The 27,846-nt window shown below is 41.3% G+C and overlaps 2 protein-coding genes across 3 annotated transcripts; one reads left to right on the top strand and one right to left on the bottom strand.

The window, feature by feature from the left end:
• Window positions 1-613: 613 nt before the first annotated feature.
• On the bottom strand, window positions 614-14,501 carry asb4 (ankyrin repeat and SOCS box containing 4). 2 transcript variants are annotated; one of them, XM_002940636.5, is made up of 6 exons: window positions 14,128-14,501; window positions 9,298-9,688; window positions 7,759-8,058; window positions 6,731-7,221; window positions 4,676-4,789; window positions 614-2,632 (listed from the first exon to the last, which is right to left on the bottom strand). In XM_002940636.5, the coding sequence occupies exons 2-6, from the start codon at window positions 9,485-9,487 to the stop codon at window positions 2,444-2,446; spliced, it is 1,284 nt and encodes a 427-aa protein (XP_002940682.2). In that variant the 5' UTR covers window positions 9,488-9,688; window positions 14,128-14,501; the 3' UTR covers window positions 614-2,443. The 2 variants fall into 2 exon arrangements, with proteins under 2 accessions (XP_002940682.2, XP_031759707.1); XM_031903847.1 differs by lacking the exon at window positions 14,128-14,501 and adding an exon at window positions 10,434-11,489.
• Window positions 13,523-27,418, top strand: pon2 (paraoxonase 2). Its single transcript, NM_001006847.2, is given in 9 exon segments — window positions 13,523-14,020; window positions 18,011-18,081; window positions 20,355-20,410; window positions 21,609-21,777; window positions 22,342-22,468; window positions 23,411-23,611; window positions 24,404-24,485; window positions 25,455-25,583; window positions 26,533-27,418. Coding segments are annotated over 9 exon segments (1,071 nt in total). The 5' UTR covers window positions 13,523-13,946; the 3' UTR covers window positions 26,695-27,418.
• Window positions 27,419-27,846: the final 428 nt, after the last annotated feature.

Here is a 27,846-nt window from a genome sequence, read left to right as displayed (position 1 = left end):
CCCACCTATTTGTTCAACTTTCCTTTAAGGCATAGGACAGCTTTAGGCTAATGGGTTATGCTGGGGGTTTCCATTGTCTTACACAACCAGACAATAATGGGAATATAATAATGAATATCTGCACTTAAATATCATATGTTACCATAGTGATTGTGTTCATATTGCCAAATTTATATTATGGAAATTCTCTTGGGTTAGGTACAATCACACTGACCAGCAGGGATGCTTTAAGGTACTAGAAAGATCAAATGAGTGGGTGTTCAGAGCTGCCCCAAGAAATTTTTGATTATTCTGACCTCAAGAAAGGAAAAAAAATCCTCATTCAGCTTTTTAGTAAAACATCCCTTAAGAACATTTCTTCCAGTAGAAAATAGATCATGGAACCAGGTGGACAGCACTGTTTTAAAAAACTGGACTCTATTAGGGGAACTTTGTTCCTGCCCTCCATTATGGAAATGACCCTCCACCCTCCCACTTGTTGAAGCCTTTGGCTGGGAAATAAACCAATATGACATTTGCCTGAAGAGTGCAATTCTTACTCCTTAAAAAGAGTAATTTAGTATAATCCAACATAAAAAGGAAAAAAACTAAAAACAAAACAATTCTCACGTTGTTGGGCACAGGTTGAAATATTTAGATTTTATTAAACATCATTTGATAAATAGTAGTTATTATATTGATTAAAAAGACATACTTTTTTATCCAAAGAATATTTAGGAACATTTCTTCTCCCATTGTTCACTTTTTAGTTCTACTTTTTAGGATTATAGATTGTGTGTGGATTTGATTTAGGAGGCCCAAGTTCTTCCCTCAACGTAGATGCAGGTTAAATGGCTTCTGACAGTGTAAAGGTGGCCACACACGTGGCGATGTGGCGATGTTTTGTGCGACCATCGGTCGCACGAAACATCGTCAGATCCGCCACACACCGTCAGGGCTGAAACAGCAGATAAGGAGGTAGAAACAATAGGATTTCTACCTCCTTCTGCCGATTCAGCCCTGACGGCAGATTTTGCTCAGGCGCCTTCTATGGCGCCCGATCAAAATTTTCTGACCTGGTCGATCGGCGAGTCGACCGATATCAGCAGCCTCCTGCGATACCGGTCGACTCACCGACTTGCCATACACGCACCCATAATATCGTACGAAAGCCAGCTTTAGGCTAATGGAAGGTCTAGGAAATTAAGTTCCACAAAAGCAAGGCTGCAGGCTGTCTGTCCATGATCTCCCTGGTTTTCCTAAGTTGGCAACCTCAACCTTCCTGCACTTTGTGCATGCCATGCACTGGTGGCACTTTGGTATCTCACAATAAAGATTGTAATGGAAGGGGTGTAATCCCCTGCTTGAAATGGACATGCTTGCCTCTGTTCTGTTGCATTCAGAGTGGATTGGGATGTGGAGGTTTATGTAACCCAACAATGACTACAGTTTAACTACACGTTAGAGAGTGCAGAAACTTTTCTTGATCGCTTTAGATGCCCTAAATTCCTCCTTCAACCATAGAGTCAAGTTTAATGACTTCTAATAGAGACAGTGCAAGGTTAATTGAGGGGACTAGAATATAATGTTCCACAACAGGCTGGCTGGCTGTCCAGGATCTTTCCTGGTTTGCTCAAGTTGGCAACCCCAGTCCTGCATTACCTTTAGCCCACTCCTCTAAAACTCTGGCCCTATGGGGGAAGAAATGACTAACTTAGTGAGGAGAATCATCATGTACCTGCTCCCTAGTTTTCCTGCTCTGGGGAGAAAGAAAATCTATGCAAAGCATAAAAGACACAGTGATAATATGGCCTGCATTGTTTACTAAAAAGTATTACAAAGCAGATCAGCTAATGGTATGTGTAGGTTACCTCGTTGACCATAAAGTGACTAAAGTGCTGCATGTTGTCACGAAAACAACAAATGTACCCGTACTTCCCATCTGTCCATTTTCACAGCGGCTTTGTGTGCAGAGGTGTGCACTTCGGGGGACTGTAAAAACTACCAAAAAGTATTTGCTACATGTTGGGTGCATGCCACAATTATTCTTACCACTGCATGCTACTAACATTGTTCAAGTAGTAGGCTAAATCAGCCTCATCTGATTGGTTGGCTCCCAGGCCAAAGATCGGATCATAACAGGGGCCAATGCAGACCCTTTAGTAGAGGGCTGCATCAATAGAAAGCTGTCCGGTAGATATCTACCCATCTATGCTGTCCAGTAAGCTACTGTCCAATAAGATGCCTCATAACTGCTTAAGTGTAGAAGTCATTGTTTATGCCTCTCTGGTGCATATGTTTTCTTGCTAACCATTAATGGACTAACTTAGCAAATGCATAGCCCCTGATTATCAAAGCTTCATCTTCGGATGATATGACAAAAAGGAAGACAGTTCTGTTTTTGGAAATGGTAGGGTCACTCCCATAGAAACAGTCCTCTTAGAGTTTTGTCGATCCTGCAAGCTCAGTAGAGCTTTCCTTGTGGCTCCAGCAGAATGTACTTCTTTAACATAGTCGGTAATGGAAGCTGGGGAATGGCTTTGTGACATTTGTTCCATAACGCTGTACGGATTGCACACCTAGCCAAATGCATTAAAGATCTAGGAGTATTACTGCAAACCTCAAACAGAGATTGATAGAAGTCCCAGTGTATCTGAAACATACAAAACAATATTATTATCTAAACTCTTAAACAAGAATAATATTGGATGCAAAGCTGTGTTTTTAACATAATATTATGTGTAAAGTATAGTAAAAGTAAAGTATACTGAATTTTCTAAGGTTACTAGTGTCACTTCCCCTACCCAGTACATAGATCCACAATTGCTTGTGTGAATGGCCAGAGCTCTCCAGGTGACCAACAGAGAGAATATCTTGAACTGCTGCATTGTGGGGCCCTAACATTCTTTTTCTTACCAACAGTAATTTAAAGGACATGTAAACCCCCCCCCCCCACAAAAATGTAATCAGTGTACAGGAAGATTCCTTCTCCTCCTCTAACTAACTCAGCCCCTCCCTTAGGAATTGACTTTGGCTCTTGGCTTACTGAGCATGCTCAGTTCTTCTCAGCACAGGTTACCAAACACAGGTTACCAAGTCTAGTAGCCAATGAAGAGATTGCACTGATGGTTTCCATAAAAACTCTGCTCTAGCTATGCACTCTACTGGAGAAACATGTTTTTTACTCCTAAACTCCTTTCCGGAGCTCAGCTTAACCAAGCATGACTTTTCATCAAAGAAAGTTCTGCCTGTGTAAGCCTGCATTCTTGATTGCATGAACTTTACGGCGCACATGTGCTGTCTGCAGGTCAAAATGTCACTGAAAATGTGTGAGAGGTAAAATGACCACCGGATAAAAGCTGCTACAGTTTTTGTTTTAGGAAAATGTCATAGTGGGATATATGCAATACAAATTGTGTGGTGTGGGTGGGTAAGATGAACCTAACATATATATATGGTAGGAAAATGCAGGGTTTACATGTCCTTTAAAGGGGATAAAGAATATGCACACAGATTGGGTCTGCCACTGTTTATTTGTGTTACCTTTCTTCCCGAATAATTATATTGGTACCAGGTATCATTTCCACCAACTGGGCCTGTTAAATACAACTAGGTGGCAAAAGGGATCCAAGAGTTCTTACAAGTTTTTGAAACTACACTTATACATCTAAAATATATACACATATAGTATATAAACTGACATACCTCTAGGTCTATCTATCTATAGTAACCAATCAGCAAACACAAATCTGATTCTTTGCCAAGGGGTTACTTGCAAACTTTGTCACTATTATACTGCATTGCTGTCTTTTATCTCTGTTGTGAGGCGAACCCCAGTGAACTCAGTGACACAGAGTTTATTCACTAATCATTGTGAGGTACGTGTGGGTGAAAGACACATCCATATCTTTATTTTTTCTTATTTAAATGTGGGGCGATAGTGATCATTTAAGTTTTGTTCAAACATTTCATGGGTGTGTAGTGTTTACCATAATTGTGTTATTAGAGGGCTTTACATTTGTTGTTGGTTCTATGCTGATTTATTGTGCAATTCACAAGCTAGCTAGCTGCTGCCTGTAAGGCATTGTACTAAGGGGCCAGTTTATCAATGGTCAATATACTACTTAACTGCACAGTTTCCTGCTGTGATTCATCTCTAGTAAAGACAAAAAGGATGGACCTGAAGCAGTGGTTCCCAAAAGGTAGATCACAACCTACCAGTAGATCTCCAGCTGGTGACTAGTAAATCACAGCAGCCCATTATTGTAAACAAACATCTCCATTAGAACCCCATCCTAGTTTCTTTCTAGATTAATGTTTACTTCCCTATTGAATGTCTTCAAGCATACAGTTAAAATAAATTATAAACAACCAGCCTATCTGGTTGACTGGTCTGTTAAAAGCAACTGGGTTAATAGTGGATTGCAACTCTGTTGCAAATTGTATGTTTACTGCATAATCGGTGGGGTTCAGAATTTAATCCCATTTAATTTCTGCTGTTATTTATTCTCAAATGAAATATATCAGTAGCAACAGCAGGACATTGAAGCTATCGTTTATGATGCACTGTTCCGACAGATTGTAACTAGTGATGAGTAAATATGCCTTGTTTCGCTGAGAAATTTCCAAAACCGCTAAAAAATTTGTGAAATGCGGCTGCCACATTACTTTTTTTACTAAAATCACTAATTGTTACCTGAAGCACAGAATCTGGGATTGCCTTTCTCCATTTGGTTGTTGCCTTAATATGTTCATAAGCATTAGCCATCACTTCCACTGCACTTGGATATGAATGGCACTCTTGCAGCACCTGCAAAATAAATTCTATAATAAGAATAATAATACATTAAAGGACAAGGAAACCTTTGGGTGCTAGTTATAAACAATAGCATTTTTCAGGTTAGAGTTTGGTGCATTTTATGTTGTTGCAAATCGCAAAGATTATGGATAAGTGTGGAGTTTTTTCCTGACCTTTTTAGGGCTGTGACACACGGGGAGATTAGTCGTGCCACAATTTACATTGTAGCCGGTGGGATGGCATTTCGGGGAGATTAGTTGCCCACGACAAGGGAGATTTGTTGCGGCGCGACTAATCTCCCCGTGTGTCACAGCCCTTAGAAACATAAAGTAACTTTCTTGTTCTGCTAAGATATAACCTAGGGGTACAGTGGGAAGATGGAGTCTCTCTGAGGGTGAAGACACATGGAGCTACTAGTAGCATCTATTTGTCGTGGGTACAAAAATAGGCAATTCTGATAATTTACTACTTAGTGTCTCTGCCTCTGTTTTAGCAGAGGCAATTCTCAGTATTGTCTGTGGCAGGGTATTTTCTGGCATTTAGTAGCCGTGACAAGTAGCTGCTACTAAGTAGCTCTGTGTGTCTTAGCCCTAAGGGCTCTGGCACACGGGGAGATTAGTTGCCCACGACAAATCTCCCTTGTCACAGGCGACTAATCTCCCCGAACTACCATCCCACCAGCGAAAATGTAAGTCGCCGGTGGGATGGCACACGCTGCGCAGGCGATTTCGGCAAATTGCCTGCGCAATCTCCCTGTTCGCCCGCGACAAATCTCCCTGTTCGTGGGCGACTAATCTCCCCGGATTGCCATCCCACCGGCGAAAATGTAAGTCGCTGGTGGGATGGCACACGCTGCGAAGGCGATTTTCGGGCTGCGCAGCGTGTGCCATCCCACCGGCGACTTACATTTTCGCCAGTGGGATGGCAAACCGGGGAGATTAGTCGCCCACGAACAGGGAGATTTGTCACGAGCGACTAATCTCCCCATGTGCGCGAGCCCTAAGAGTTGACATCTTTAGTCAGGATGTAATGGGTAGGTGGGGCCCAATCTATCGTTGCGTCTTCCTCTATGTCCCGCGGCTCTCTGCCGCATCCTCGTTTTTGTAAGGTTGCGCCCGTGCGTACTGACGTCACACGCACGGAGCGCAACCCTATAAAAGCACAGAAGCAGCTGGGAGCCGCGGCACATAGAGGAGGACATCACGGGAGCTGGAGGCCGCTGGAGGGAAATGGAAGGTGCTTGGGGGCCCTGGGGGAAGCTGAAGGATGCCCTGGGGGAAGCTGAAGGATACTTGGGGGGCCCTGGGGAAAGCTGAAGGATACTTGGGGGGGCCCTGGGGGAAGCTGAAGGATGCTTGGGGGGGGCCCTGGGGGAAACTGAAGGATGCCCTGGGGGAAGCTGAAGGATACTTGGGGGGGCCCTGGGGGAAGCTTGAAGGATACTTGGGGGGGCCCTGGGGGAAGCTGAAGGATGCTTGGGGGGGGCCCTGGGGGAAGCTAATGGATGCTTGGGGGGGGCCCTGGGGGAAGCTAAGGGATGCTGGCGGTGCCCTGGGGGAAGCAGGGGGAGCTGGAGGATGAAGGATACTTGGGGGGGCCTGGGGGGAGCCGGAGGATGCTGGGGGTGCCCTGGGGTATGAGTATGAGTAATTTGGGGGAGGACCACCGATGTTTTAGGGGGCCCTTGGCTGGCTATCAATGATTTAGGGGGTACCTGCCCTGGCACCAATGCAAAACGTAACCCCTGGCTACCAATGTCTGTATGTCTTTTGTATTGATGGGAGGGGTCACCGGGGGAGGGGCCATTGGGGGTGTGGGAGGGGAGGGGGGGCCCAGAAATGTTTTTTGTGAGGGGCCCCGTGATCTCTGATGGCAGCCCTGCATATATTTAAGGTGAGTAATGCAGACACTGCTGGTACCTGCCAGTGCTGTCTCTACATGGAAATACTTCACCTTGTGAAACTGAGGTGGATATATCCGGGCTGCTCCATGATTCAGTAGTAACTGGTAGCAGATTTCTGGACAGGCAGCTGCTCGTACTGATGTTACTTTAAGCACATATTGCTGAGGAGCACATCCATTGACATCCATGCAGTTGGCCTCAGCTCCTGCTTCTAGCATCATATGTATAAGCACATGGTCACAGTTCCAGGCTGCCTTGTGGAGAGGTGACTTAAAATCCTCATCCCTTGAGTGGACATTAGCATTGTAATCAAGAAGCATCCTGCAGATGAGGTGGTGCTTGGGGCTATACTTCTGTTCCTTGATATTGAGGGCCCAGTAGGCAGCAGTCGCTAGAGGAGTTTCCAAATAGGCATTGACACTGTCAACAACAGCTCCATGATTAACATAGAAGGCCACGAGCTCTGGTATCCCAATGCGGCAAGCAGTGTGCAGGGGGGTTTCTTCAGTTTCACCATTGCCTTGTAGGTTTATGTCTGCCCCTAAACAAAAGAAGATCATAGGTTCCAGTTTATAGCCTAGTTGGCTCTTTCTAATTACTTTTGTATTTTAACTGACATTATAATAGAAGTACTCAGTAATCATAATCTTATCCAAATGGCATTACAGATTAAAAATGACCAAAAGAATGATATACCCTTACATCTAGCCTTTCCTCTAATGCTGACATATGCCATACATGAAAATTATTAACTACTATATTGTGCCCAACAGTCCATACTGTGTAGATGCAATCAAATGCAGAGCACTTATATAAAAAAGGGGACATATTCACATGTGGCATTGAAAACAGATGTATACAGATGTATACCTTACTATGTTTGCCATGGGGCAGTAACCTATAGCAACCAATCAGCAGGCAGCATTTACTAATCATCTGCTTAAAAAGCAACAGCCCTCAATCTACTGTGCCTTACACAGCCACTATGTGTAGGACTGTGGCAGCACATTCCCATTGAATAATATATTGTTAAATTTTAATAAATGACAGAATATCTATACCTTTTCGGACAGCTTACCATTCCATACCAGTTCTTTGGCACATTTGATGGATTCTTTGGTTGTGCAATAGTGCAATGGTGCCAGTCCACTAACTGAAAAAGAGTTGAGTTTAGCTCCATGACTAATAAGGACCTTCACACAATCCAAATTTGCAATTTCACAGGCTACATGCAGGGGGCTCTTTCCATTGGGTCGGCTGTTGACAGAGGCACGGTGCTGAAGCAGCACCAAGAGACTCTCCACATGTCCCAGCATAACTGTAATATGCAGCCCAGTTGCCCATGATGATGTTAATTTGTAACTTGGAAGCCAGTAACCTAAAGGGATAAAGAAAAAAATAATCCTAAGAAATAAAGCTTGCAGTTGACCATTATCTATGTAGGACTCTCTAAATATAAACCACTCTTTGACAAACTGTATCAGGCACATTGTATAACATGACCTTCTACTAGGCAAAATTCAGCAAAATGGAATAGTCCATCCACAAAAATCCACCCCACTCAATAATAGTTTTCAGTACAGGTACATACCACATTATTTTTTCCAGATACACATACAGAGCCAAACAAAACTATTTAGATCCTAAACCAGCTTTTTTATTAAACTTATGAAGAAAATCTCACAATTAAATTTTGTACTGTTATATTTTTATTTCAAGACACTGAAATTCAAAATTAAGTTTCCAATTTGCCATTGTTTTATGTGAGAAAAACTATTGTAAGAAAAATAAAAGTGAATAAAACTTGCAGAAGTAATTAAAGCACACATATTAATATTTTGCAGTCACCTTAGTGAGTTAGTAAGATGACCTTAATGGGTCTCAGTTTGCCAATAGTGCAACTGACTCTCAATTGGACTGAAATCAAAGTTTAACTGGGCCATTGTAGGGCAATAACCCTTTGGTTCTTCAGCCATTCCGTTTATTTTGGCCTTGTGTTTGGATCATTGTCCTTCTGAAACCTGAACTTACCCCTAAGCTTCTGTAAGGCAACGTTTCCCTGTATACTGCCCGGACCATTATTCCTAATGTTTTAAAAGATGATTAGTCACTGCTGATTAGAAAAGGAGCACAACATGATACTAACCTCTGTTGTGGGCAGTGTTAGATATACAATGGCACATGAATTTATGAACTTTGCCTAAAAAGTTTATCTTGGTCTCATTTGACCACCCTTTTCCCACATAGCAGCATAGCAAATGTTTCTCTGAAAACTCCAGGAATGCTTCCACATGGTTCTTTTTCAGATATTGCTTTTTTTTTTTTTTACTCCACCCCCATTACATACAGACCAGTGTTATATACAGCTCTTCTATTTTGCCCAAGATTCACAGACCACAGATTCAGCTCTCAGACATTCTGAGAGCTGAATACTTACTGCATACAGAATGCATACAGAATATTTTAGTTTTTTTGTTTTATATCAAAAAATAACAATAAACACCCCACAATTTTACTGTAGGGCTTGTATTTCGGTAAAATGAGAGAATTGTACAAGGGAACAGCACACTTCTGCAAGGCACTGCAAGTGGCATGCTCAGAGGTCCGTGTTTCCTACCTGGTTTATAGGCAGCCAGGACTAAATTCTCATCTTCTACTTCAAACACGGTATCTACGTCAATTTTCCCACCATTTAACAGATCCTCCACGGTGACAAAGTCGTTGGACTGCAGAGCGCAGAGAAATCTGTCCTTAAGAAGCTGGTTAGAAGCAGAGCGGGTGCATCTTGTTTCCTTGTCCTTGTCCATGTTTTATGCCTTTGAGAGGAGCAAGAACATGTTCTTACAGTTACATGCCAGCTGGCCTCCTGGATCTGCAGTGGACACTTCCAAGGGAGCGAATGGGTAATACTATCACCAAGTGTTGGAGATCGTGTCTATTTATACTTAGGCATTCTCAGACTTGGAGGAACTAATTTTAGATTTAACTGCATTATCAGATAAGTCAATCTGCAGGAAAAAAAAACATTGTGCATTATGTAACCAAGTATCTGAAAAAGTGTTATTTCAAACCAAAGTGAGAAATTTGATTGAAGTGAATTTGCTTATTGGTTTTCATGTTTGACCACTGCAGTCTCCACGTCATCAGCTTCATTTAATAAAGGTATGGGATCTGTTATCCGGAAACTTGTTATCCATAAAGCTCCGAATTATGGAAAGACCATCTTCCATAGACTCAGTTTTAATCAAATAATTAAAATTTTTAAAAATGATTTCCTTTTTTCTCTGAAATAATAAAACAGTACCTTGTGCATGATACTAAGATATAATTAATCCTTTCTGGAGGCAAAACAAATCTATTGGGCTTATTTCATATTTTAGTTATTTTATAGTAGACTTAAGGCATGGTGATCCAAATTACAGAAAAAACCATCTATTTGGAAAACTCCAGGTCCCAAGCATTCTGGATAACAGGTTCCATACCTGTACATATAAATGGTTTTAGCCAAGGAGACCTATGTACTTAACACTAGTGAAAAAATGTATCCCAGAAATGTATCCCAGATGGTACTGACCCCCAAATACTACAGTATTAGCCACAACTCGAGGTGCTACATCAGATAAGGATGTAGCCAGCGCACAGGCTTTTGGGAAACCTGAAGGGCTCATGACAAATGGATTCTGTAAAAAAATTTGCCCTTTTGGTGGCTCTGATATCTAAACGATAGTGTTTGATAAAGGTATTAGAACTGACCCAGGTAGCTGGTCTGAAAATAGCTCCTGTGGACACTCCCACTTCCATGCCATACACCTTTAAGCAAGATTCTTTAATTACAGTTATGATCCATCTATATATCATGCCAGCTTAAGTTGCCTGTCCCTTCTTGACACCCGGAGGAATGATAAAGAGTATCTCCATCTTTCAAATGGGGCTGGTTGCATCTAGGTTATACCCCTAAACACCTCTTCACATCCATCTACTAAGTATGCTGTCCTTCTGACTCAACTCCTCTAGATCACCAGCTGGAAGAAGAATCGGTTTATTGAAATAAAAAAAGAAAATAAAAATGGGCCTGAGAGTGACCCCTTGAGAGCTGAAGACTGTGTGCAGGGGATTAGCTAACAAGGCTTAAAGTCCCTCCTGAAGCAATTGCAACCAATGGATAACTCCCATGTAGGTACTAGAACTTCACTGGTCATTTAAGTCTTTTGACAGCCTTCAAAAATTGTGCTACCATGGGATGATTAGTGAGTGGCCTACCCAATGCTGCAAATAGTGGCAATATCTACTTGCACTAAGGCCCATGTCTAAAGTACTTTGCAGGAAATTCAAAATTGAGAAATCAGTGGACATTCAGGCCCTCCTCATTAGCCCAAGAGCAGGTGTCCCAGACTATCATATCTGGAGATGGTGCTGTTCTTCCAGGACCTAGATAAGGTACCAATGACTGCTTCCAAACAACCTACTTTTCTCATTCTGCAGAAATGATCCTCCCTGCTTCGAAGTTTAGCTGCTGAGATGCTGGAAGAAGCTCTTACTAAACAAGTTCTGTTTGTTTGGGAGTCTCACTGCATTGTCCACTAACAATCTCCTCAGCAGAAGGTACCAGGGGTCTCCTCAAAAAATCAAATGGCAAGATTTCAGTGTTCTCTATGATAGGACTTTCTCCAACACTTTGAAGATCATGTAGAATGGAAAATAATTTTGGGAGCTTGTGGTTTTCTGGAGTTGCTATGAGTCTACTTCTGGCCACCCCCAGCAAAGACCGTTATGGGGGTCTTACACCATCATCATTGCCTGGAATAAATTGCATCCAGAATCCAGCCCTAAAGAGAGGACTTACCTCCTGCAGAGAGACACAAGAGAGATTAGAAAAAAGAAACAGAAGTTTTAGGCAGAGTTTTAAAAACTGCTGGGGGACACATCTACAGTAGAGAGGGAGTACTCAGTAAGTTAATGTTGACCAGGGATGGGCAGGGAAAACATATGTCTTGTTTAGCGACACCTCCCCTGGAGTTAACAGACAAGGTATTTTTTTTGGGGGGGGGGGTGGGGGGGGATTAGAGGGCAGGCGAAAAGGTTTATGTTTAAAAATAAAGTGGGAGGGGTTTAATTATCGATGTGTGAAGTTTCTGCTGTTTGCCATTTAGGAGCAGATATATCAAAATGTGAAATTAGACCTCAGTACAGAATATGTCACCTACTTTTTATTCATTCCATGGGATTTTTAGAAGCATATTTATCAAATGGTGAACTTAACTTTCACCCACTTATAACTACACTTCTAAAAATCCTATAGGAATTCATCGAAAGTAGGTGTTTTTTTCTGTGATGAGCCCTAATCTCACATTTTGATAAATCTTCCCCTTAGTATTAAATCTTTATACTGCCCATAGCATATATTGGTGTATGGGATACCTGGGTTAAGTTTAAACATGGGGGCACATTGTTCTGCTTCCCCCCCCCCCATGCTCTTTTTAGGAAAAATTGGTGTCATGGGGAAAAATGAATGGCATCATACTTGCCTTTCCATGGGTACTTTAGACCTTTTGACTCAAATTTTACTGTACTGAACATGCTCAAATCTATTCTAGGTAGGTTTGTCACCCTGCCGTTATCTGACCGGCTTAGCCCCTGTGCCGGTACTACAAAACGACTGGCAATGTACTCGGCACTACTACCTATACATCCCTGCCTTCTCTGACCCTCTCCACTGCCGTTCACCCCCCCTCCATCACATAATAGATGGATTTCATCTTCATTCTCCTTTACAGGGGCGAAGCATGTCTTAGGGCAGTGGCCCACGATAAATCTTCACTACCGCAGGTAACTAATCTCCCAGATATTCCATCCCACCTGCAAGAATGTAAATCGCAAATGAGATGGCATACAAAATGCTTCAGTTTCCCGAAGTTTCTTTGCGAGGCAACTTTGGGCAACCTAAGCGATGCGTATGCCATTCCACCAGCAATTTACATTCTTGCCAGTGGGATGGCATGTCAAGTAGATATAGATAGTCCAGTTCAAACCTTACTTTTCGAACAATGAGGAAACTGGACAGAAATCCAGCCAATTGCATCTAAGTGATGTAATAATCCTGCTTCAGCGTCTTAATCCTGCTGACGTCATTGCCGCCTCTTCTGATGTCATCATGCCCATGTCCAACTCATGCCATCTGCCCCGCCCCCAGGTTTAGCCTCTGGCAAACAGTGTTGAACTGGCCCACCAGGTTACCAGGAAAACTCCCGGTGGGCCCAGGTGTAAGTGGGCCCTTCTGCTCCTGACCATTTGGCCTATTTCATCGTCATTCTCTATTTCTGAATGGGAAGAAAGAGGGGAAATAGATGGAAGAATAAATACTAACATGTAAATAAAATAGACGAGGAGAATAAAAAGGTTGGGTGAAGATGGGAGGAAAAATAGTTTGGAAAGTGGGCCTATGATCTAAGGTTTTCTGGTGGGCCCCTGGGGTCCCAGTCCGACACTGCTGGCAATGGTGGCAACCCTAGCCTGTACTTGCAGTTTAACATTTCCTACACCACATAACATACTACAAATACAAATGTATAAACCGGTGTAACCAGTAGCACATCTCTTTATTAGAAAATGAGACGCATTATACACGGCTGCTCGGAATTCAGTAGAGTCTGCAGCATGCAGCCCAATTAACTGCTGACGGAGGACGCACGGCGCGGCTTTCGCCAATCTCAGAGACCTGATGAGCCATCCCCTCACACTGCCGGGTGTATATATCACCTGCCCGCCACAAAATTCTGTGTTCCCCCAAATAACACGATTTAAGGAGCTGCAAATGGCAGCAGGGCTTTCTTCAGCGGTTTATCCGCAAACTCTGTTTTACACCTGTAATTGTAGCGCTGACCCGCCCTGTGTCCCCTCTGTAGCAGCTTCCCGCCCTCTTACCCCACCTTCTCCCCTACTCTGCCCAGGCCGGGGCATGGCAACCCTTGGCCCCACTCATTACTATATTTAGGCTGCTGGACTTTCCCCTGTAGGGCGGGCATTTTTATCTACAAGTTCGGATATAAATGTGCCTGTTTTCTAAATCTCCTTTTGCCTTCCCCTGAGGCAGTGTTGCTAGCCCTGAGGCATTACTAGCCCTGAGGCAGTGTGCTATAGCCCTGTGACCTCCCACTCGCAGCCAGTGCCAAGAGCAGCGCCGCCCTCATTCCCTTCCCAAGTTCAGCAGGAACCGAGCAAAGTGCCGCTGCCTCACAGCTCAGTCCGTGTCCGTGTAGCGCTGTGGCCATGGGGAGTCTGCTGAAAGTGACGCTGGTTGGCATCCTGCTGGCCTTTTTAGGGGAGAGGATCATGCAGTTGTGGTACGTTTTCTCTTTGCTGCCATACATATTGTCTCCGCTGAAAAAAAGTAGCAGTATGACTCTGCAGTACATCCAGTGTATGAGATAACCGTGTCCTTAGTACTTACCGATAGCGCTGAGCATTGCTTTGTGTTCATAAGCATCAGAGAAGTGCCTGGCCCCCGCAACTGCTTGTTATTAGCTCCCAGCCAAAGCAGCTGTTGGGAATTGGCATATGAGTGTTGTAGTTGTACATTACATAGCAGTAAGGTGCTGAGCAGCAACAGGGGAAAGCAGGGAGGAGTCTAATAAATTAGTACCAAGAACTGACAGTTCTATGAGGGGAAGCAGTGTAGTAACAAGGGGCTGCTGGGAAGGGAATGTATAGGGATGGCTACTAAGGCTGGGAACTGGCAGAGATATTTGTGCAAATCTCTTGGTGGAAAGGAATGTGAGATATCAGGCCTGTGTATATGGCTGGAGACCAAAAGGCAACAATTGGGTGCCATTCACATTGTGATTTAGCAGCCAGTCAGTACTGGATCCTGGAAAGGAATAGAGGCAGGGGAAGTATTTATCACAGGGAACAGGATTTCCACCTTCCTTGGCATTTTGCCCCTACTTAGCGGAGTTGCAGTGAAACCATAGGGCTCTTGGGAGGAGTTTGGTAGGGAAAGTGCAAAATGTGGCACTGTATTAATCATATAGCTGCAGTATAACTCCATTTTATTATTCACAAACAGGTTATTCTATTTCAGAGGAAACTTGGATTTCTTAACTGCTCTCAGATTCTGCCAATTTCTTGGTATTTACTCTGTGTGCACAATGACATGCTTGCTGTCTGAAAAATCACCGCTGAATCCCCCCAAATTCCCTTCTGGGCTGCTGCTCATCATCCAGAAAGCCTGGGGCACGTGTGCAGGGCACCAACCTTGGCAGCTATTAGTTGGTGCTTATGTTGGTATCGAGGGCATAGTATTGTGCCAGCTGCTAGCCATAACATAAGTAACTGGGATGGACTAGAGGGGAATGAATATTAATTGATGTTTAATATTATATATATATAATTATATAATACTCAAGTTCTTTTTGTATAGTGAGCTTGTATTTATTTGGTGAAATAAAGTAATTCTCTGTATTTTCAAAGTGCTGTTTAACAAAGGTGAAATGTATGACCTTTTCTTTATACGGAGGTACGTTGCCATGCCCTCACCTATACCCAGTGTTTTATTGTACAGTCATTCTCTCACTTTTGAACCTTATTGCTTTGTTCTGTTGTACTTGTCCTTGCTGTATGTTATATATGTATGTTGTATCTAATAGCAGGATAGTTACATGACAATTTTGAAGTTATTAGTTAATTAGTCAATGCAGCTGAAAAGATGATTGCCCATATATATCAGTAAATATTGCCCTTTTACATCTGTACCCTTGAGCCGCCATTTAGTGATGGGCTGGGTGCTGCCCCAGATATCAGCTGACAGGAAATAATGCAGCTCTAACTGTAACAGGAAGTAGTGTGGGGGTAAAAGACAAAACTCTTTCCATTAATTGGCTGATGGAGCCTAGCATGTATGTGTGCCCTGGTTGTGTGCACTGTGAATTCTATAATCCTATGAGGAGGCCCTTAATTCTTAAAATGGCAATTTTCTATTTTTCAGTACCCAATAGCACATATTACTTAAAAGTCTATTTTTATGAAAATGGTTTATTTAGATGAAGCAGGGTTTTACATATGAACTGGTTTATGCAATATGTTTTATAGAGACCCACATTGTTTGGGGGTATAGTTTTTCTTTAATATTACAATAAACACATGAAGGATCAAATTCTCACTAGTGATCCCATTACTGTAGCGGGTAAAATACCAGCCAAGGACAGAGTTGGTTTTAAAAATGTACTGGTTATGTAATGAGTGAAGGGCTCAACTATTTCTTCCCCTTGCTTTCCTCCAGATCTGCCCTACCACTCTAAAACCCCGCCCTACCCACCAAACTCTTGCCTGATACATCTCTTTACGTTACGGCCCACGCCTTTTCTGTCCTTGCTGGTATGTTTTGGGACAAAAGTTGGCAACCCTAGTTCTAGCATAACGGTAACATAAATAGCCATGCATCCTTCCTATTATAGCTCATACACCTGCAATGTAGTACAGAACAGAAAGCCACCACTCTCACCATGGAGCACGCAGATAGGTCTATAGGCATCCCATGATGTCTGTTTGTACACACTATATGCCCTTAAATGTTAATCTTGGCTGATATTGATGATGACATTTCAAATGATCATTCCTTCCAGACACTTTGCTTAGGACTGTACAGGTTAATTTTGTACATTTAGTATTATGAAAAATATATTAAAGTAGTTCCTTCAGTATAAACATTTTATAGCACCCAACCCTTTTCTCCTGTTCCGGGGCAGATTACCTTGCAGGTGTTGGCTTCTTCTCTGAGTTTCATTTACTTAGTAAACAAAAAGAGAAATGGCAAAAGTAAAGCCGCCCATATGTTATTTGTTAGTCTAGGTACTGCTTAGTATAACTCTGTGGCCCTGTTACTTAGGGCTAAGCCAGTTGTTCCTAATGTGGCTGAAGGAATCTGAAGCGATAGATATGATTTGTGTGTGGGTATTATGATTTATTTGTATAGTGCCTAGCATTAAATAAACAGTTTTAGGGGCACTTTGTCATATTCCACACGAGTGGTGCAAAAGGAAACCTAGTGCTCTCTACTAGCCAGAAGTAATGCCAAGTCAAAAGGCTTGTAACTATGGGGTTATTTAATAAAAGGCAATAAGTTTGCCTGGGGCAGTAACCATAGCAACCAATCAGCAAGTAGAATCTACTGGTCAAATGAAAGTTCATTCAGTGCTATATTTTAGTGTAACAACTTGATTGCAACTCCCCAAATTGATCCACTGCACTTTCCTACAGAATTGTTGGCTTTACTTGGAGAATCTACTGGCCACTTGTTTTAAATCAAACATCTTATTGGTTGCTACTGGGCAAACTTAGTGCCTTTTATTATATATGAGGGGTTAGTGTATAAATCTGAACCTGTACCCAACCAGGACGCAGAATCAACGGTACAGAGAATATAAACAGCAAGCGAGATGCTGCTTTCCTTAGCAATTAGCATATAGCTATTGTATATTGGAAAGTTGGTTAGTAGGGGTGCAAGAAATCCACTATTTTTGGATTCGGCCAAATCCTTAGTACAAGATTTGGCTGAATACCAAACCGAATCCTAATTTGCATATGTAAGTTAGGATATGGAAGGGTTAAAGTTAACTCCTGTGTTTGTGACAAAAGTCACATGATTTTAAGGATTCAGATTCATTTCAGCCAGGAGCGTGGATTTGGCCAAATCCTGTTGAAGAAGGCAGAATCCTGGATGTATGCGTGTGCTTAACCCCAGAAGGCTTAAGGCTGCTGGCCCTAGGAAACGGCATGATAGCCTAATGCCATCATATGGTATTAAGGTTTGGTTTCCCTTTAATATACAAGGCTTACAGGGTAAGGCAAAAGGGATATAGGGATGCCAGAAGCTGCAATATGAAGCAGAAAACCGTGAAACTTTCCTGCGCCACCAAATAAGTAACCAGAATGCACAATGCCTGAGGGTTATTGGTTTCTTAAAATATTGGTCAGGGTGAGGTTACTTTTTTCTTCTGGGTAAATATTAGAAACTTGTTGGACTAAAAAGCTAAACCTTAGATTATTTACAGTGATAAATGATGTACCGAAATGAATGGCTTTAACTGAGCTGCAATTAAAACTAACTAAGGAATGGGATAATGTTGGCTGCCCAATATTTGGCACCCCAGTATTTTAAACTTACTTTAAAAAATCTATGGGTTTAGCTCTACCTGCAAGTCTCCGCTCTTTTCCAGAGTGTCTGACTAAGCATTCCTCATTGGTAGTAAACGGTAAAGCACTTCAGTGACATGATGTAGGCTCTGTGGTATTTATACTTTGCTGCTATCTTGATCATTTACCTTTTTTTTTTCCAGTCATCGAGCAAACGTCTTTAGAAACGTAGATCCTATCGATCTTCCTAATTGTCAGCTTGTAAAAGGAATAGGTATGTATATGAAACTGTTTTTGGTATTTTTCACGTGTTTACAAATGTTTTGCACAGAAGATAGAAATGGCAATAGCAACTATTCAAACCTATCTAGTTTAGGATGTGTAGGGACACAACTGTGGAGACACCTACTTTTGTTGCTTTTCCATCTATTCATATGACAATTTCTGAAACCGTTATTATACACAGATATTTTGTAACCTCGGTTTCAGGTTTTGGAAGCCTTATATGATGTTGCATAAATTATTGCTGTACATTTATTGCTGCCATATTTCTAAACTATGTACCATTGCCCATGTTGCCCCCTTGAATACAATGCTGGAAGGGGGTAGCAGATAGGTAGATAGTTACTGTCCCGTAACTTTGTGCGTTATTTAGAAGACAGGGCTGGCCTGCTCTCTGATACTGCACTGTTTACCTTCCTCTGAATTTGTTTTATCTAGTACAAGGTGCTGATTGCAGCCAGACTGGGTTTGCTCACCTTTGTGCTCTGCACTTCTTCCCCTAATAAGTAGTGAATGACCCCTCGTCTGTTAGTTTTCTTTTGAAAGACGTATTCATTTTTCTTTAACTTTTATTCTTAGTCCCTCTAATAAGACAATTGCAACTGCATCTTTGGCTCTTACAGTTTTTTGTAAATCTCTGCTCTTTTTAAGAACATTTCCTTATTTATAGAATTGTCACCCAGTAGGCTTCCAATAAAAAATCTAACTTCCTTGTTCAGCTACTCTCCTTCCTGCTCTATACTGTCCAATCAGCACTGAGCAGACCTGTGCTTGCTCCCACATATTACAGGCACAAGCACATCAGAAGGGGAATGCAGAAACGTGGCTGTTGCGGTAAAATACATTTTTCTAGCTTATCTTCGGGAGGCTGCCACCAAACCCCATGGCTGTTGCTAGGTGGTAATCCTATCTTTAGAACAAATGTAGCTTGCAAACACTTCTTTCTGTGCAGCTTCATTGTAGATATGGTAAAGTTACATAAGAAGTGGTGGAGTAGAAGTAGGCCTGCAATTATCTGTAAAGCATGTTTATAGGCAGCCCTGCACCTCTAATCTGACTGCACCTCAGCTTGTATGGCAGGAGGGCACATTCTTTAAGGGGACCATTATGCCCTTAGATATTACTGTAATAGCAGCTGCAATGTTTGCTCCAGTTCTGGTAACCCTTTAGCAACAGCTTGCATTTACTAATTTACTAGTCTGCTATATACATGAGCAGACTTTGCTCAGTATAGCATATAGATCAACTGCTGAGAAAAGTAGACTATCAGCAAGCCAATAAATGTTATCACGATTCTACAAAATGAAAATCTGTGGCTAACACAGTACAATGCTATAGAAAATGGAGATAACCGAGTTACAAATAACACCTTATCTTGCTGCCGACTGATTAGAAGTATAAAATAGACTGCAGCTTTGTTATGCAAATCTGAAACTGACCGTTGACATAATTCCGTCAATATTTACCCATTAGATATGCAGTCATTTTGTAACCTGTTGCAATTTGTTATTGGCAAAGCATTTATTACAGGTGTGCTTGTAGACCAGAGGCACTCTGGTGTTTTGTACCTATTCTTCCCTAAATTCCAACAGGTTCCATTACAGAATCGCTTAGCTAGTGGCAGGCATAAATGTCTACATTGTAGCTGCTGTGTTGCCATACAGACTGTGGTACTGTGGCGTTTCACATCCTCGGAAACAGTTACTGCAGCAAAATGGAGGCAGAACACTTCCTGGGTGAGGATCACTGTGAGGAACCCACATCCCATTAAGTATCCAATGAAAACTTTAAGCTGGCCATACATGCACCAATATAATCAGTTTCGTATGGTTTCAGGACCATGTGTGGGCTCAGAATTATCTTCCTGATAATTTTCGCACCATGTTGAACAGTCGTTTAGACGATCAGACAGGTTACAAAATTTTGGTAGGAAAACGGTAAAATCTGTGCATATATTGTGTATCTGATGATATCCATGGGGGACCTACAATGCATTTCCAGGGAGTCACTTTCAAAAAATTGTTGTCTGCCAACTATTTTATGTTCAGAACATCCTCCAATTTGAAATTGTAGGATAAAGCCTTAAAAAATAACAGTCTGAATGTTAGTTTAAATGTACGATCGATATCCGAACGTTCGTCGGAAGAAGGATAAAATCTTCTGTGGTACGAATGATGGGGGGGCTGCGGCTCACCAGTTGGGCAGCACTGCTATACAGCAAACACCGAAATATTTTAAAAGGTTTCCTTTTTTTTTTTTTTTCAGAATTTGGATCTGAAGATATTGATATCCTTCCAAATGGGCTGGCATTTATTAGTTCTGTAAGTGCTGAGGCATTACAATATAAGTTTTATGCTGATTTTTTTCATAAAATATTGAAACTGTTCGTTACAAGTGTTTGCAAGAACAATAAAGGAACATTTCCATGCACACACCCATGTTTATGGAATACTGTTAGTATTACATAGGCTTGTGGCCTAACAAGGCCCTGCAGACCAGACTTTGGTCATGTTCCATGTGCATGTAATTCTTGTTGCATCCATTCATTAAGGGCAGTGGCACACAGGGAGATTAGTCCCCCACAGTTACATCTTGGCTACCACGGGCAACTAATCTCCCCAAAATGCCTACCGCTAATAAAGCGAATTGCCCATGTGGGATGGCATATGTGGCGCTTCATTTTCCAAAGTCATCTGAAGTTTTCTGCACCATGTATGCCTTCCCACTGGCAACTACAATCCCTGTGTGAGCGGAGCTAAATCAAACAGTGGGATACAAGGTAAGAGCACAATAATTACATAATAAGTACACAGACCTCATTTACTCAACTTTCCAATCCTTTGGATGCTTATGTTTCAATTCCTGGCTTGGAGGCAAGTTTTAGTTGCATCAAAACTGTGTACCCGCCAAACAGAGCCTTCCCAAATTTAAAGCACTGCTTAAAGCTAATAATTCAACATTTTTTTTTCTGTGTAATAATAAAACAATACATTGTACTTGATGATAAGTAAGTAGCCTGAATCCATATTGGTGGGTAAATAATTCTGTTTGTTTAATTTAATGTTGAAATTATCTGGAAAACGTCAGGTCCCACACATTCTAGCTAAAAGCTTCTATACCTGTAGTTATTAGATCATTATTAGTATTTTAAAAGCTAGCCATGCAAAAATCAAGCATTTTAGATCATGGATCCTATACCTGTAATAACTAAATATTATGATTTTTTTTTTTAGTTTTAGCACAAACCTTGGTTATTGTGCTTAGGTGAACAAAGGAACAATAGGTGTCTAGTGCCTGTTTTTGAAAATTAAGACTAGTTTAATATGAATTGAGGCTAAATTGTGTTCTTGTTGTGGCCCTGCAAACAATAAAGTCCAGCACCTGAAATTGTTGTGAACAACTACGGTGTTGGCAGTAAGGGATCTTTTCATAATGTGGGTCACAATGCCTTAAGACTACTAAAATCATTTAAATGGTATATGTATAATTTTTGTTGGTTCTTGCTTTGTATACATCTAGGGTTTGAAATTTCCTGGCCTTATAAGCTTTCAGCCTGAGAAACCAGGAGAAATATTTCTGTTGGATCTGAATGAAGTAAACCCACGGGTGATCCCGTTGCGTCTCAGCAGAGGATTTGACGTATCTACGTTTAACCCTCATGGAATGAGCACATACATAGACCCAAAAGGTTAGTCACCTGTTCTCTATAACTTTATTTCTAATCTTTGATATACACAGACCATAACCTTAAACATGACTTAGTGTTTCAAAATTCATTCTTAACCTAAAATTGGTTTCTTTTGTTTAGGGTGGGTCTCCATGAATCACATTAGTAAAGTACAATTTATTTCTAAAAATGCAAATTGTAATTAAAGGACAATGAAAAATGGTGTTTCCGATCCTTTAGACTCCCCCACTGAATATAATTGTGAACTTTGGACCTCAAACTGCCTCCCCTTTTTGCTAAAAAATGCACCTGCCTGGGGTACTATTGCTTTGAGCTTTGGAACTGGTCAGCGTTCCAATTTCAGATATACATTTTGTGGCATCTGGACACTTTGACCATATAGTGTTCCTAGTTACTTTTACCCAAATTGGCAGAAGTTCATTATAAACAAATGTGTCACATTGTGCAAGTTATGTTGTGCTGCATCATGTTCTGTAAGTTCTGACATCACTGTAGAGTTCTGTTACAAGATCTTGCTTCATATAATTTTCATTTTTTAATATATATATATATTTTTTTTTTTAGATGATACTGTTTATCTTTTTGTGGTGAATCACCCTCACTATAAAAGCACTGTTGAGCTGTTTAAGTTTGAAGAAGAGGAAAATGCTCTTTTGCACTTAAAAACCATTAAACATGATTTACTGTCAAGGTAAAGAAAAAGCAATGCTAAAATTTAGCAGTGTGTGCTAATTGTGAAACCACAGTAAGGCCAATGGCACATGCAGCGATTTAGTTGCTACTGTGGGTGACTAATCGCTTCAAAACACCTTTCCACCGGCAACAATAGGATTCGCTGCTGGAAAAGCCTCCTGCAAGGAACTTTGTGCGCCTTCAGAAAGCTGAAGTGACGCGTAGACCTTTCCGCCAGCATTTCCTATTGTTGGCGGTGAAAAGACATTTTAGAATGATTAGTCACCAGCAGCAGCAAAGATCTATTGTGGGCTACTAAATTGCTTTGTGTGCCAATAGCCTTAGAAAGTAAGGCAGCAAGATCAGCTTATCTTCTAACTGTACAATAGGTCTGCTCTGTATCTTGAAGAATTAATAGCTATATTTAGGTAAATTATTATTGGTTAAAACTAGTAATATTGATACAGCATCTTTAGCAAATAACTGGACAGGCAGATTTACTAAACTGTACTAGGCTGTTGAATCTGTCAGTTCTTCAGAATGTGAGTGACAGTCCCTAGCTAAGGGCTCTCTCTGTGATACACTAAACTAGAGTAGCAGTTTTATCAAAGTGAATGACTGTGCCACTTTGCTACAGCTCTTCCTCCTGTTCTGTCCATGTGACTTTTTTGAGAGAAATAGAAAAGTCTCCTTGTGCCATGTTTACCCCTATGAACACCAGAGAGTAGCACATAAAATAAAAAAAACACAAGGTAGGAGTCGGCATTTCAAGGCAATATGTTTTTCATGCCATTACATAGTTACATAGGGTTGAAAAAAGACCAGTGTCCATCAAGTTCAACCCATCAAAGCCATTGTATTTAGTAAATTATTGTATGTGTGTTCAAATGTTGTGCATAACCCATAACATAATCTTCCAGAAGCATCTGGTGCCTACTGACTAATGCCTGCCTTCTTGTAGCGTAAACGATATTGTCGCTGTTGGACCGGAAAGCTTTTATGCCACCAACGATTTTTACTTCACTGACTTCACCATGAAACAACTGGAGGTGTTTTTAGGAATTGGATGGTCAAATGTTGTCTATTATAGCCCCAGCGAAGTGAAACAAGTTTCATCGGGATATTATAGTGCCAATGGAATAGCAATGTCAACGGATAACAAGTACTTAACGACGTCTTCTTACTTTCAATGGGCAACAAAAAGTTTCCATCAGATGTCCCTGATCCCAAACTAAACTGACTCATATCAAAGTGCTGCTATATTACTGCAGCCTGGCTTCACTATTGTAATTACTAGAAGAAAGTGTTGGCCAAGAGGTTAAATGCTCTAATTATATAGCCTGGAGCTGGGCTATGGGGAACAGATATGAATATAAGGATTAAGCCACATGGGGCTGATTCTTGGCCTACAGATAAACAGAGGCCAAGCATTAGCACCTACATTCTGATCAGCTTTTGGATGTGTCTGCACCTGAATTCATGGAGCGTATTTTGGTGCCGAAACACGAGTATTCATCTTGGCGCCAAAATCTGCTCTGTGTGCCTGCACCCAGGCTGATGCAGTGGCTCCAGGTGCAGGCACATTGAAAGGCTGTTTGGAGTGTAGGGCTGATTCTCTGCCTGTGATTATCTGCAGCCTAAGAAATGGCGCTTGTGGCTGACCCTAAAGGTACTATATTTCCCCTTGTTCAACATGAATTTTAATGAATATGGCCTGTACTGAACCTACCTTTTGTCTATTATTTGAATCACCAAGATTGTTTCAGAGTAGACATGGGGGTGGAGAGGAGATGATTTGAGAAGTGCTTATTAATAGCATTACTTATTATTTCACAATAGCCCATTCTAATGTTATTTTGTCCTTCTATTGCTTAATGTGGGCTTTGGTTAGATGAAAAATAAATCTAAAAACTAATCTCATGTAGTAATAATGCACATTTGTGACTTTCTGTAGGTATATCTATGTTGCCGATGTAATGGGCCACAGAATTCATGTCCTGGAAAAACAAGCAGATTGGTCACTAACTCCAGTAAAGGTGAGGGTTGTTCTACACTTCTCTGCAGTGACAGTGAATTATTTAATGGATACAGGTATCTGACCCCTTATCTGGAAACCCATTATCCAGAAAGTTCAGAAATACGGAAAGGTTATCTTCCATAGACTCCATTTTAATCAAATAATTTACATTTTTAAAAATTATTTCATTTTCTCTGTAATAATAAAACAGTTCCTTGTACTTGATCCCAACTAAGATATAATCAATCCTTATTGGAGCCAAAACAACCCTATTGGGTTTAATTACTGTTTAAATAATTTTTCCGGTAGACTTAAGGTAGGGGATCCAAATTATGGAAAGACCCCTTATTCGTAAAACCCCATGTCCCTAGCATTCTGAATAACAGGTCCCATACCTGTACTAGGTACCTTGTGTTATATGTTTAAACGGACTTCTGACTTGCCATATGGCCAGATGTTCTGGCAGTATGCTCTAACAAATCTGGGTATTGTATGGCTAGCTTAATATATCACATTCATATATATTTCATCACATTTTTAGCAAAGGTCCTTAAGACCTTTTGGACCTTATGGACCTTAAGCAGTCCATACATTTTCAGACTGTGGGACTGCTTCTATAAGATAGATAGAGTGAGATATGGTCTAAACAAGCATTCATTCCTCCCAGGATATCCCTATTAGCCCAGTTATGTTAAGATCTGGGGCAAACACTTTTTACTGCCCTGAATGAATAGCAGGGTGAGTAATATGGCTATAATGTTAGCTATAGTATTAGTATTAGCTATTAGTAAAGTAATGGGGCCCCTGAATGCTCAATGGGATTAAAACAAAGTAGAGCATTAACATCTCTCAGGCCAAGCTAAATGTTAGGTCATCAACTCTAGTTCCAAAACCAATTGTGTGGGGATACATACAGTATTTGTACAATTATGGTATTCTGCCATTCTAATAAATGTTAGATGGTTTATTAACACTCCCATCCAATTAGGTCCTGCAATTAGATACGCTTTTGGACAACCTGTCAGTAGACCCAAATACAGGAGATATTTGGACCGGATGCCACCCAAATGCATGGAAGCTGTTTTTTTATAATTCTGATGATGTTCCTGGGTCTGAGGTTAGTAGATAAACAGCAATATGTTAATAATGCTTATGGCCATCATAGACTTACTGCTGGCTACCAATACACTTAAAAAGAACGAACACACTTACATTTGCATGAAAAACAAGTGCATAATGGGAAAGAATTGTAGCATTACTGTCATTATTTTACCAAACCAAAAGTCTTTATGGGCCCATATTTAGAAACAAAGTTGTTTAAGTATGTGATAAATAGAATTTTTACTTTCTTTCCACCAGTCCCTGGTTAAATGTACAGTGTGACCCTTGTGCTAGTAACTTTCTTCAGAAACGCCACCTTCCATTTTGGTTTTGGTTATTGTAGATTTTAATATATTATGTATCTGCTTTGTTTCCTCCCACCAAGCTTTCTTCAGCAAAAGGTGCCAAGGCCCTGTGTCACTGTTCATTTCAGCTAATAGCTGTGCAGGAATGGAGTACTTTTTTCATGTTAATGGAGAACTAAACAAATTACATACAGGCTGTAGGGCCCCTGTACAGTCCCACCACCCAAACTTCCAAAACCAGGTTCCCAAGAACTGCCCTGCATCCTGTACCTGTGTTATATCTTACCTCATAATCCTCCAGTGATATAAGATTTTTGCCCTCCATAAGTATATTATAATATAAAATTGATTCAAATTCAGCCTGGCCACCAAAGGTCCCCTGGGCCTGACTAAAACCATTTGGGTCCACTCGTGATATTAACTACACGTATCCTCCTAAGGCAGAGCTGCAGACTTGAAGGCCACCATGCTTGGCTGCTTCACTTCTCTAAGAGTTTCCTGTTTATGTGCTTCTTATTTGTTACGGTAGCCTACAAAAATCAGTTGTGTCTTTATGCATGTAATAGGCTGATAATCTGACTATCCTGCAATGCTTTACAGTTCTGTTCAATTCCAGTGCTCCAGCAGTACGAAATATCACCAAATGCTTCTCCATTGCAGGTTGTACGTGTACAGAACATTCATTCCGATAATCCTATAGTGACTCAGGTGTACGTCAACAATGGTACTGTCATCCAGGCCTCCTCCTGTGCTGTTGTGTACGAGGGGAAACTACTGATCGGCACAGTGTTCCATAAAGCTCTGTACTGTAAGCTTGATTAGCCATGCACAAGGGTGGGCTCCAGCTTCTGGCCGAGCAGCAGTGCAAGCAACTAAATAATCCAATGGATTTTGTTATTTGTGAGAATACCTTGATTATTCAACTTGTGTAAAGTTTGTAACAAGGTAGAATAACCACTGTGCAACACTTCCCACTGGATGGATCACCTTGGAAATTAAAATAATTCTGGTTAAAGGACAAGAAGTTAAAATCACTGGGGTGGGTTGTTCGCCACACACCCACCCCTTCCAGTGATTATAATGGCTTACTTGATACCTTGGGACAGTGCCCCTGTTTGCAGAAAACAACACCAGTCCCAGGTACTTCTGAGTGACCACCATGTAGCAATCTTCATCTTCTGCATCTTTTGCCTTGGGCCAAGGGGTGCACAGTAGAGTGAAAAAGCTGGCTTTTTTATTTAAAGTTTGCCTGTTGTCTTTACTGCATGTGTGCACCCAGCCTGAAGAAACAAAAGAGGATCACTCTATGGCGCTCATACAGAAGTACCCTGGGCTGGTGCAGTTTTCTGCTAACAGAAGCATTGGCCTGGGGCACCTGGTAAGCGATTATTAGCAGGGGGTGCCTAACATTTGCCCTCACCCCAGTGATTTAAACTTTTCTTCTCTGCCTTGAAGGTGATAAACAGAAGAACAGGCATAATATTTCCTACATCATACAAATCCTTATGCAAATGCAAATAAATTCTGTTTTTCTTACTTTGAGTAAGCAGCCTGTTGTATCCTGTAAATCACATTGTCAGTGCACAGCGTTTGGAAGAGACTATGGCTGTTGCCCTGCTTGCACTTGCCACAACTGTGCGGTTTGTTCCTCCCCCCACCCCTTGCCCTAGTTATTAATTATACCCCATGCTCAGGAGCCAGATTATAATAAAATTATGTCTTCCAAACAGGTAAGTGGGCTGGTGGCCATAACATGCACTGAAGAGCCAAACCCAGCCTATGGGCCATAAAGATGTAGACAGATGTTTTTACTGAACTTTTTTTCATGTGTCTCCCTGGCTTAGAATTGCAATAGTTATATGGATGCTTGGCTCTCACCCACACAACCAGAATGCTGGATCTCACTCAGAATATCAGACGATATAGTTCATTTTAAGATGAATTGTGCTTTTCAGGTTGCCGTACGTTCACATA

The sequence above is a fragment of the Xenopus tropicalis genome, chromosome 6 (assembly GCF_000004195.4).
Source record: "Xenopus tropicalis strain Nigerian chromosome 6, UCB_Xtro_10.0, whole genome shotgun sequence".
In the NCBI taxonomy this organism is placed as follows: domain Eukaryota; kingdom Metazoa; phylum Chordata; class Amphibia; order Anura; family Pipidae; genus Xenopus; species Xenopus tropicalis.
This window is presented reverse-complemented; position numbering and strand designations above follow the sequence as displayed.